This window comes from Sciurus carolinensis, chromosome 16 (assembly GCF_902686445.1).
Source record: "Sciurus carolinensis chromosome 16, mSciCar1.2, whole genome shotgun sequence".
In the NCBI taxonomy this organism is placed as follows: Eukaryota; Metazoa; Chordata; class Mammalia; order Rodentia; family Sciuridae; genus Sciurus; species Sciurus carolinensis.
In genome coordinates, this window is record NC_062228.1 from 41,527,175 (window position 1) to 41,537,827 (window position 10,653).

At 41.5% G+C, this 10,653-nt stretch overlaps 1 protein-coding gene across 7 annotated transcripts; it reads left to right on the top strand.

Annotated features, from left to right (window-relative positions):
- The first annotated feature begins 1,781 nt into the window (after positions 1–1,781).
- Positions 1,782–9,870, top strand: Cebpg (CCAAT enhancer binding protein gamma). Of its 7 annotated transcripts, none has more exons than XM_047529403.1 (3): positions 2,108–2,298; positions 2,871–3,094; positions 8,215–9,870. In XM_047529403.1, exon 3 carries the CDS (start codon positions 8,312–8,314, stop codon positions 8,762–8,764), a length of 453 nt encoding a protein of 150 aa, XP_047385359.1. In that variant the 5' UTR covers positions 2,108–2,298; positions 2,871–3,094; positions 8,215–8,311; the 3' UTR covers positions 8,765–9,870. The 7 variants fall into 7 exon arrangements, with proteins under 7 accessions (XP_047385364.1, XP_047385359.1, XP_047385360.1 ...); XM_047529404.1 differs by having other exon boundaries at positions 2,906–3,094; XM_047529408.1 differs by lacking the exons at positions 2,108–2,298; positions 2,871–3,094 and adding an exon at positions 1,782–1,802.
- The last annotated feature ends 783 nt before the right edge of the window (positions 9,871–10,653 follow it).

The window sequence follows — 10,653 nt, forward strand, 5'->3', positions numbered from 1 at the left end:
ACAAATTCTTTGGATTTACAGAATATGTTTTGGACATTAGTGAGGTAAGAGATATACACAGGACATTTTTCCTTTACTGTGATGGAAAGTAATGTGGTGCCTCTCCTAAACCCAGAGACAGAGCTTCCACCAGGCTCTCATTTCCTTATGGTGCCCATCTCTTAGGGTAAAAATCAAGACACTTCTTGGGTCCACATGGCCCTGTGTATGTAACTAGTCTGTATTGGGGTCCTTCACTTCAGCTACTTTGTCCTTAAATTTCTCGCACCATAGGGCCTGCAGACAAGACATTCCCTCTAACTGGCACGTCCACTTCATTTGTGCCACCTAGCCGAATCCTATTATTTTTCAGGCCTTCCTGACCCATCAGATCAGGACTGGATCCCTTTTTATAAACCCTCACAGCATCTTGTACTTATTTCTTGTAGTATCTGTAAGAATGGTAATTGAAAAATGCTATAATTACTGAATGTCTCTTTCCTTAGCTCTGAGTGTAAGCTTCACGTAGGCAATGACTGTTAGCCTTGTTCACGGCTGAATTTGCAGCACTTAACCAAACTTCAGCATAGTTGGTACCAAATAAATGTTTGTAAATGGAGTAGAAAAAAAGAATTATCAGCTACCAACTGAAAAGGAAATAAATACCCATCTCCTGGGCACTGGCTGTAACTGCTGGGTGTGGGAGAAGGCCTGCCCAGACAGACACAGAATACTGGAGCAGCTTGGCAGAGTGGATATCTAACCAGAAGATAACTGAATATACCTATACAGTTTTTTTTTCCTATATAACTTTTAAATGATTAGGGAATGTTCAGGGTAAAATTAGGATTTAGTGAGTAATAAAACATTGTCCAATTTTAATAATGCTAAAATCTTTTTTTTTAATTTTTTTTAAATTTTTTTTATTTTTTTATTTTGGGTGCTGGGGATGGAACCCAGGGCCTTACGCTTACAAGGCAAGCACTCTACCGACTGAGCTATCTCCCCAACCCCAATAATGCTAAAATCTTGAAATTTTGGCTCAGAACACCAAGAGCCAAAGTGAAAGAGATACTGATTTTGATGACATTGTTATTTGCCCAAGTATGAATCTATGGTTATAGTTCACTAATTGCAGCCCCTTTTATTTACTTTTTATTTTTCTTTTCTGCAGGTGTTTTATCATCTCTTAGTGATTCCTCGAAACAATCTTATGCAGAGTTGGTCCTGGGTGAAGAAACATTTCCTCTTTCAAAGCGACTATTTTTTGAACGATAAGAGTTGCTAAAGAGGAAGCAATCAAACCTATCAGGAGGGCTCTGCCCTCCACCCAGAGCTGCTGCTTCCTGATTTTAAAAAACGCTTTCAGATCCTCCTGTGAATTGTCTTAGATAAATTAAACTGGATTGCTATTCATTTGATCACGTCTTCCACCAGCTCACCTGGAAGACAGGACAAGGGAATCAATTTTGGAAATTCATTTCACCCTAACAACGATTCACAGCTTGCAGTTCTCACGAATGTGACATCAACACTAATCTGACTTTGGCAAAAGTTTGCTTCGCTCGTTTCTTCAAAACACAAAGTCTGCAGTTGCCTTCGGAAACGTAAATGTCCATGGCTTCCCTCCAGTCTTGATCACATGGTCGCGGGTCGCAGACTGAAGGGCGTGGGGCATCCCCAGGCCTAGGAGGCGAGTCCAGAAGGGCGTTCTGGGAAACCATGAGGGGACGCGGAGGGACTCCCAGAGGACGTGGTGAAACCAAAACAGAAATCCGTCAGTCAAAAATCCGCCTCAGAAAATGCAGTTTTCCAGAGGCAAGGTATGGCTCTCACAGGTGAGGGCTCTTCTAATCTCCGACTTGGTGAGCATTTTCCTGACCACTGGTCGCCCACCGCTCGGGCCGCCGCCTCCCAGCGAAAACAGCTGCAGGACCGCAAGCGGCGAGACAAGCCACCGCCTGCTCCCGCCACACCCGCCCCCTCTGCCGCGAGGTGGCCAACGCCTCCGCCTCGGGCCCGCCTCCCGTAGTCAGGCGACCCGTGATTGGCTGGCGGTTCTGCCCGTCCGGAGAGGAGAGTGCGTCGCCCGCAGGCCGGCGCTCCCATTGGTTGTGGCGGCCGCGGCAGCGCGCGCGGTCCGGGCGAGGAGGGGAAGCCGGTGGCCGCGGCAGCGGAACGGGCGGAGGCTGCCGGTTTCGTAACCGTCGCTCCTCCTAGCTGACTCGCGGGCTGTGAGGCCTGGGTCGGGTCGGGCAGCGCCGCTCGGGGCTGCTCAAGAGTGGAGGCCGCCTGGGGGCGGGCGGGCTGGAGGCGCAGGTAAGGAGGCCGCGAACGGGCGGGCACTGAGGAGGAGGCCGCGGCGGAGCCGGCCGCTTGCGTGGGCGCGGGCCCGGCCCAAGGAGACCCGGCCTGGCCCGGCCTGAGGCAGCCGGTTGGCCCGGAAGGCCCCTTGTGACTCGAAGCGCGGGCGGGGGCCCAGCGCGGCGTCTGATGCAACCTGCCGGCAACACCCGGCGGACTGAGCTCATCCCTGGCCACGGCCCAGCGCCGCGGCGCCACCCGCCGACCCCCGCGCTCCCCAGGGCGCCCCTTGCTGCCGGCCGGGGACAGGATGGAGGACGAGGTGTGCCCCCTTCCAAAACCCGGCCTTCTGTTTGTGAAACGTGCAGCGTGACATGCCAGGCTCGTATTGGCCCCTGGGGATGAAGGGTGTTCCCAGAATAGCAGAAGGTGGACCGTATCTTAGTTTAGTGCCACATAGGACATTTCCTGTCGCTCTAAAACCGCTGAGTTTGGGTTGGTCCAGAACTCTCTATACAAGTTAGTAGAGTGATATCATAGGAAAAGTAGTAGGTTTTTTTTAAATTTTTATTTTTTTTAAATACAAGGCTTTACAGAAAGAACGTTTTGCTTGTTTGTGGAGATCTTTGTCCTGCAGTTCACAGTGGGACATCATTTAGATGAACGTACGATGCCAGGAGTTGACTACAAAAGGGGCAAGCCATGAAGTCCTTTAGCGTGATTGGAGGGAACACAGGAAAATAGCCCGCAGAAGTGTCTAGATGGAAAGGATGGGAATGCATCTGAGGGGAGGGATGGTCACTTTTTCCAGGTAAGCGTTTATGTTTCTGGTCTTCAGAGATTGAAGTATGTGGCTTTCTTCTTGTTTGAGAATTATATTGTAATCTGACATTGTAAAATGTGTCAAAACATTTTAGAAAGATTTTAATATTAGTGGGTTCCACAAGAATTGAGAGTTTATACTCACTTGAATCCTTACTTGAATATGTTATCATTTAATGCAGAACTCACTCTCTCAAAGAAATGTGATTCCCAAAGAAAATTTCAAAATAAAATTCCATAAGGGTTTGGTTTACTAAGAAATTTTCATCTAGAAGTTCTTTTGTTGTTGTTATTGGAAAGCTGGAGATTGGACCTACTGGGCAGTTCCTCTATCACTGAGCAGCCCACCTCCCCTATTCTCAGCTATAAAAGCCTTTGTTTGTTTGTTTGTTTTGTTTGTTTTCTTTAAAGATCTGATCAGGTATTATCAGTTGAATAGTATTTGGGATAAGCTATTCTTGAAGTTAGTCCTCTGTTTCTAGAAAAACTGTAAACAAAGTTTAATTACAGGATGCTAGTGAGCTGAAGAATATTTCAGTTTCTTCTTTCCTGTTTCTGGTGGCCACACTTGACAATTATTTTCATTACCTTCCTAAAAAAGAATAGGCGGGAACAAAACTTCATTTATTCCTACAGAATATCCTTTAAGTTCTCAAGAACACACATCATGATTGTCAGCAGGACTCTGTGCTCTTGGGAAGGTGGTTTATCCTTGGAATTAAATGGTACCTGGTGAGCCCCTGAGAAGGATGCATAGGACCCCATGGGGTTGAATTTGGTTTTATTGTCTAAATTGCCTCACCCAGTTAATAATAACTACTGGTGACCACAATTCCAGGTTACCCCTGGCAGTGATGGTTGCATGGATTCTTATACTGGTAGCTACATTGGTCTTCTACCTTTTTGACTTCCCAGCCCTGTCAATTAAAAAAAAAAAAAAAATTGAGCATGAACTCTTTGATACGTGTACATTTGTAGACAATTAGTATGTTGTTAATCATAAGTAGGTTTAAAAGATGACATTACAAAAAACATATGTACATTTTCTTCTCATACCCCAGTAGACCACTTATGTACTCCCTGAGGGATGCCCTCTCTTTCCCAGACCCTGCATTGATGCTATCATGTGAAGATAAACAGAGCTCTGCCTCTAACTTAGTCTACAGAGAGACCCATAATAGAGCTGGAGTTGACAAAGAAACTAGGGGAACAATTGGATAGAAACATGAAGAGAAAACAGACCATTGAGGAGACTCACAGTGGTTTCATGTGGTTGAGTCAAGCATAAGGGAACAGGGGCTGGAGAAAGGGTTAGGACCTTGAGTTTTGATCCTGTAGTCTGGAGACACAAATTTTCAACAGGAGGGTGTGATGCACTCAGGTTTGAGTGTTAGATTGCTCTAGAGACAGTGGTTGGAGGGAATGCTGCTAAATCAGAGACTAGTGCCCCTGAGAGATGATGTCACCTTGAGGTAATTTCTGTGGTATTGGGATGGAGAGTAATGGTAGATGTGAGATTTTTTCTTCTGTCTTTGTTTTAGGTAGAATTGTCAGATCCCAATGATTGAAGAGATTTGGGTCAAGGGAGAAGCTTCTTTGAAGAATGGACCTTCAATAAGGAAATTGAATGAAAAATTTATTTGGGAGGACTAGGATCTAGGTATATGAAAAAAAGTGACAGAAGAGCTAGGAAAATTCTTCGTTGAAGCTTTAGAAAAGTTATTATTTCTGACAGTCCAAGCTTTCAGTGTGTTACTGATTTGAATGAACATTAATTGAATTAAGAAATTCAAATTTGAAAAATCTTTTACTCATTTGGACCAACATTCTTAAGATCTGTTGTTTATCTGTCTATAACAAGGGCTCTCAAACTTCAGTATCACCAAAAATCACTTGGAGGTGCCCTTGAAACAAACACGATTGTGCAGTTCTGTACCCAGAATGAATTCAGAGGTCAGGGGCAACCTAATAATTTACTTTCGATTTTGTTTGTTCTTGGTCCTGGGGATTGAACCTAGGGCACTTTACCACTGAGCTATATCAACAGTCCTTTTTATTATTTTTTAAAATTCCAAGACAGGGCCTCTCTAAGTTGCTGAGGGTCACCTCTAAGTTGTTGAGACTGGCTCAGAATTTCCCATTCTTCTGCGTCAGCCTCCTGAGTTGCTGAGATTACAGGCCTGCCCTATTGTGCCTGACTACATTTCTGAAATGTACTTAAATGATGATGATGCTGGTCTAGGGACCACACTTAAAAAACTACTGCTTTCAGCTTTCCTTTTGCTTCCTATTTGACTGATTCACATTCAAGGAAACAAGCCCCACCCTGCTTCCTGTAGACTGAACTTTGGAGTAGTATTTGTCCACATAGGAGCCAGACTTTCATTTAGATTTGAATTATCCAGATTTGAAATAAACTAATTTTTTTCTTTGCTTTTCTAATTTTTGTTTTTCAGTAAATGTGGAAGAAACAAATCAGTAAATGTTTAGTGTAAAAAACAATTGATAATCTTTTGAAGTTGTCTTTTAGATCACTTAGCTCTTTGATCCCTTTTACTTGTTTAATTTTCTCTTTAGGAGTTACTTTCTTGGCTTGCCTATGATTTTTTTTTTTTAAACAATCGTGGAGTGCTTTTTATTTTCCTTTTTGCCTGTTTGTAATTTCAGTGAATATTCATTGTTTTTCAAGCCAAAGGGCTCACCTACTTTGTTCAGTCTAGTACCTTGGCAAGATGAGTCAGGCTGAAGTAAAAGAGCCCTTCCCCATTCCTGTATCTTTGGGTACCGAAACATGCACATTACTGAGTTGGGAGCCCGTAATGGATAAGAGTTGTTCGTGAATGCAGTTCATAGTGTTTTGTTAGTTGGAATGCAGTTCACAGTGTTTTGTTAGTTGGAAGGCGTCTTAGCATGTCATGTCCCTCAGGTGCCAGGGGGTTGGTGTGTGTGTGTGTGTGTGTGTGTGTGTGTGTGTGTGTAGACTGAAGCCCACGGAACAGAAAGGCTACCTAGGCCTAAGGTGAAATGGAAGGAGCCAGAGCCGAGATGAGATTTGACCTGGCTTCTTGCCTGTATGTTTTTGGGGTATTGCTATCTCTGAGCTTGACTAAAATGACTGTAGAGATTAGCTTTAAAGACTTAAGAATATACAAGAAAAATTTAAAAAGTAAATAATTAAGATAAATTTGATCATAATTAAGACAGTCCCAGAAGAGGTGTTACATTAAACAAGTTCTTAAAATTGGTTAAAACACTTTATATCTATTAGATAAGCAGTATTTTTAAATGGCAGCTAAAGTGACTCCAATTAATACTGAACACCCACTTTTTAACTGGAAGAAAAATTAGGCCATATAAATTTTTCAAGGGAAATTATGAAATGTCCATTACTGAAAATAGACTTGGAGTAGCTGTCCATCTAGCTTGAAAGGAAGCTTTCTATCCTGCCTAGTGCTGGAGTGAGAACAGATAACCCAGTAGCTCAGGGCAGACGCTGTGGCTTTTGAAATAATTAACAGTAGTAATGTATGGACCTTTTACAGCAAAGTTTTTTGTTTTGTTTTGTGGTTCTGGGGATGGAATCCAGAGCCTCACACATGGCTAGGCAAGCACTCTATCTCTGAACTGTACCCAGCCTTTGCGTTTTATTTTGAGAGTTTTGCTAAGTTGTCCAGGGTGATCTCAAACTTGTGATCCTCCTGCCTCAGTCTCCCCACTAGCTGGGATTACAGGTGTGTACCATGGTGCAGCTAGCCTCAGTGAATTTTTCTTAAATGATTCAAAAGGGGCATTTCACAATACTGACTCCAGATTTTTTTTCCCCCACTGATGTAGTCTTAGCAGTTTTATGAAGAGAATAGGATAGTTTTATGGTTCTTACCACTGCTTTCTGAATTTCCAAGAGCTATGACTTCTTGGTGGATGGTTCACTTAGCTTTGTCATGATGATAGCATAGGTGTGCTTTTAATACTTCTCCAGGCAACTGTACAAACTTAGTTGGGTTCCTAGTAATCAAATCTGAGGAGTTTTTGAAACTGACTTCATTTCTATGGGCAGCACCACAGCTTCAGAACTGGCATGTTCTCTAGGCTCACTCAGAAATGGGTGCTGGCACTGCAGATGTTCAGTCCTTTGTCCAGCCTGAGTCCCAGGGCTTTTGTTTCTTTCCTTGTGGTTTCAGATTGAGTGTGTTTAGATGTTTTATTAATTATATCAGGAAGAAAAAACAATTAGAAGCATGGTGGAATGGGAGAGCATATTTGTTATCTCAGAGTTCCTAAATCCAAGAAACTAGCTCAGTAAATAAAGAAGCAAAAACACCTTTTCAGACACTCTGTAGCTGGGGAGAAAAGTCAACTTCTTGATGACTCACTGGCTACATATTAAGGAACATGCAAAAGATCGTAGCATAATATTCTTCATAAATATTGGAGACTGGGCACTCCCTATTTTGACTTGACCCATAATTTAAACTTTTTTCCCTTTTCATTGCAGGTGTCTCTTCTACCATATTTGAACTTGACTTTTCCATGGTTAACCCAAATATCTCAAATTTCTCCTGGCAGATTATCAAGTGCTATTAGTTAAAATATACTTCACATGAACTAATTAATGGTATTCTCTTATTTTTTTTCTCCTCCTGCCTTTTTTTTTTGGTGGTTCTGGGGATTGAACCCAGAGCCCTAGGCTTGCTAGGCATGCACTGTACCACTAAGCTACATCCCCAGCCCTTTTTATTTTGAGAAGGTCTAAGTTGCCCAGGCTGATCTCAAGCTTGCAAATCCTCCTGTATCAGCCCTTTGAGTAACTGGGATTATAGGCAAGTGCCACAGTGCCTGGCTTTTTCCTCCTCTCACCCTTTTTTTCTTCTTTTTTTTTTTTTTTTTTTGATATCACAGATGGGGCAGTACCTTAGGGATTCAGATGGGCTGGTTCACTTTTATGGTGCTTCTGTACTAACTCACCTTTCTAAATTAAATGTTGGCAGTTGCTGTAGACTTTTCTCAGAATAATTAATGTTGGCCTGCTGTGTTAGTTACATGCAGATTTAATTTCATTTGATCCTGTTATTTCAAATATTTTACACATTTTATTTTCTTTTTAACTAGGTACATGTGAAGATTTTTTTGGCAGTTTACTGTGGAGACCATTGATCACCTGGCTCTCATTTCTATCTGTTCTGTGTTGGCAAGAGAGAGTGCCCAAATGAGCAAGACATCACAGCAAAACAGTACTCCAGGGGTGAATGGAATAAGTGTTATTCATACTCAGGCACATGCCAGTGGCTTGCAGCAGGTTCCTCAGCTGGTCCCTGCTGGCCCTGGGGGAGGAGGCAAAGCTGTGCCTCCAAGCAAGCAAAGCAAAAAGAGTTCACCCATGGATCGAAATAGCGACGAATATCGTCAACGCAGAGAAAGGAACAACATGGCTGTGAAAAAGAGCCGATTGAAAAGCAAACAGAAAGCCCAAGATACACTGCAAAGAGTGAATCAGCTCAAAGAAGAGAATGAACGGTTGGAAGCTAAAATTAAATTGCTGACAAAGGAATTAAGTGTACTGAAAGATTTGTTTCTTGAGCATGCACACAACCTTGCAGACAACGTGCAGCCCATTAGCACTGAAAATACGACAACAAATTCTGAGAACACAGGACAGTAGACCTTACCCTTTCCAGACTTCATAAACTGTGGCTTGAACCGTTAAAGGTGTGACAACGTGCACCACTCATATCAATGGCTCAATGTTGTCTTATTCCATTATTCAAAGATCCATTGGATGTTATTTTCTAGGATCAGCACTGAAGAGTTGATTAGCCATGTAATTTAAATATCTGGTTTTGAATGATACAGATTTTTGTGGGGATCAAAAAACAAAAAATTTTAAGGTATATGGTTAAAAAAATATGTATATCTTGGACCTCGATGTTCTTAATGTAAATCCTGACTTCCCCAGAAATGCTTCTTTTTTAGATTGGCAAAAGAAATGAGAAACTGGCAGGTCATGCAGAGGTACTTGGTTTTATGATTAATTGGATTAAGAAAAATTGGGATTCCATCTATTTGTGTTTTTATCCTAAATTGTATGTTATAAATCTGGAGCTATAGAAATCAATCACTGTAATTTGGAATGATTTTATGTACAGCATAAACCTTGTTTTAACAATTAGTACTGTTTCCCCCCCCAAAGTACAGGTTTTTGAATAGTGATGTCAGGTTGAGTAAAAAAAACCTCATCACCTTAAAGGCACTATGCAACAAATTGGCTTAAAAATACATATGATGGTTAGGAAGCAGATTTTGAAAAAAGTAAAAGTATAGCATATTAGAATTATGCTTTGGGGATATATTTGAGTTATTAGATATTGTTTGTGTCCTAAAAAAAAAAAATCTCACTTGTGTACCAAAATTTCAGTTTCTGCAGATGCTAGTAGCTTTTTTTTTTGTGGGGGTGGGGGTGGGAAGAGAGATACTTTTATGATAGCCAAGTAAGTCTTAAAGTTTGATGACAAGCTTCTGATTAGGATTTGGAATATTGGTTTAGCTGTTAGTTTCTTCTGTTTTGAAAATAACTGCCATAGGGCCATGATTTTTAAAGGCAAAAACATTTTTGTGAAAGAACATTTTGGTATTTGATCTTAACCACATGATTATTAGAAAAATGTATCAACTCTATGCCATCTCCCAAAGTAACAGTCTAAGAAAACTTGAAAGTATAAGGTTTTAACCTTTAATTTATTTCACTTAAATACATCTTTTTATATTGTTTTTGTGATATTTTTTTTTCTAGTTAGTGGGCTCTTCTTCTAGACTTTATGTACCACTACTTCTGTTTATTCTTTGTATGCTTTTATGTTCCATAAATTATTTTAGAAAGAAAATGCTGATAAAACTCAGGATATTGACATTTTTGTTGAGACTAAAAAATGGCAATTACTAATATAGGGCATCTCTAGAGTCTGCCTTATATCAATGTTGATAGCTTAGATTGTCTTTAACCATTTTTTCTTTTTCTTCTGTTTTTTTAAAAGCACAATTCTAGCTCAGATTTGTTTGGCTTCTGTGTGTTATGTTGTGCCTGGGATGGTGTCTAGACATGAGTCATATCTGATTAAAGTTTGTGTTACCAGGTATCTTATTTGAACATGGTCATTTCTGGCCAATTGCTGTTTCCTGCTAGGACTTGGGATAATGTAACCAGACTATAACTCAAGTTGTGCCCTGGGTTTGGTGGAAGAGTGCTGACTGTGCTGTTCTCCTGGGCAGAAGACTTTATAGGGCTGTGCAACTTAGCAAAGCCACTTGGGGCCACGAGGTCCTCCTACACATAAGACAGGAACCCAGTGTTGTTCAAGATGCTTCCCAGGAGGGCTGTTTAACCCTACAGAACCAGGAAACAGGGTAGGGCAGGAAGGGGATTTAAAAAAAAATTTTCCCCTCCCTTAGGGTCCATCACCAGTTTACTTTGGAATATTGATCTACTCATAAAGGTTGATAGGTGTTTGGAGTAACTAATGAGGATGTACCCACAGAATCCAACTGAATCTTTAA

What these genes read in the sequence shown, in the direction of transcription:
- Cebpg (XM_047529408.1), top strand. Translation starts at nt 8,312, where the DNA reads ATGAGCAAGACATCACAGCAAAACAGTACTCCAGGGGTGAATGGAATA.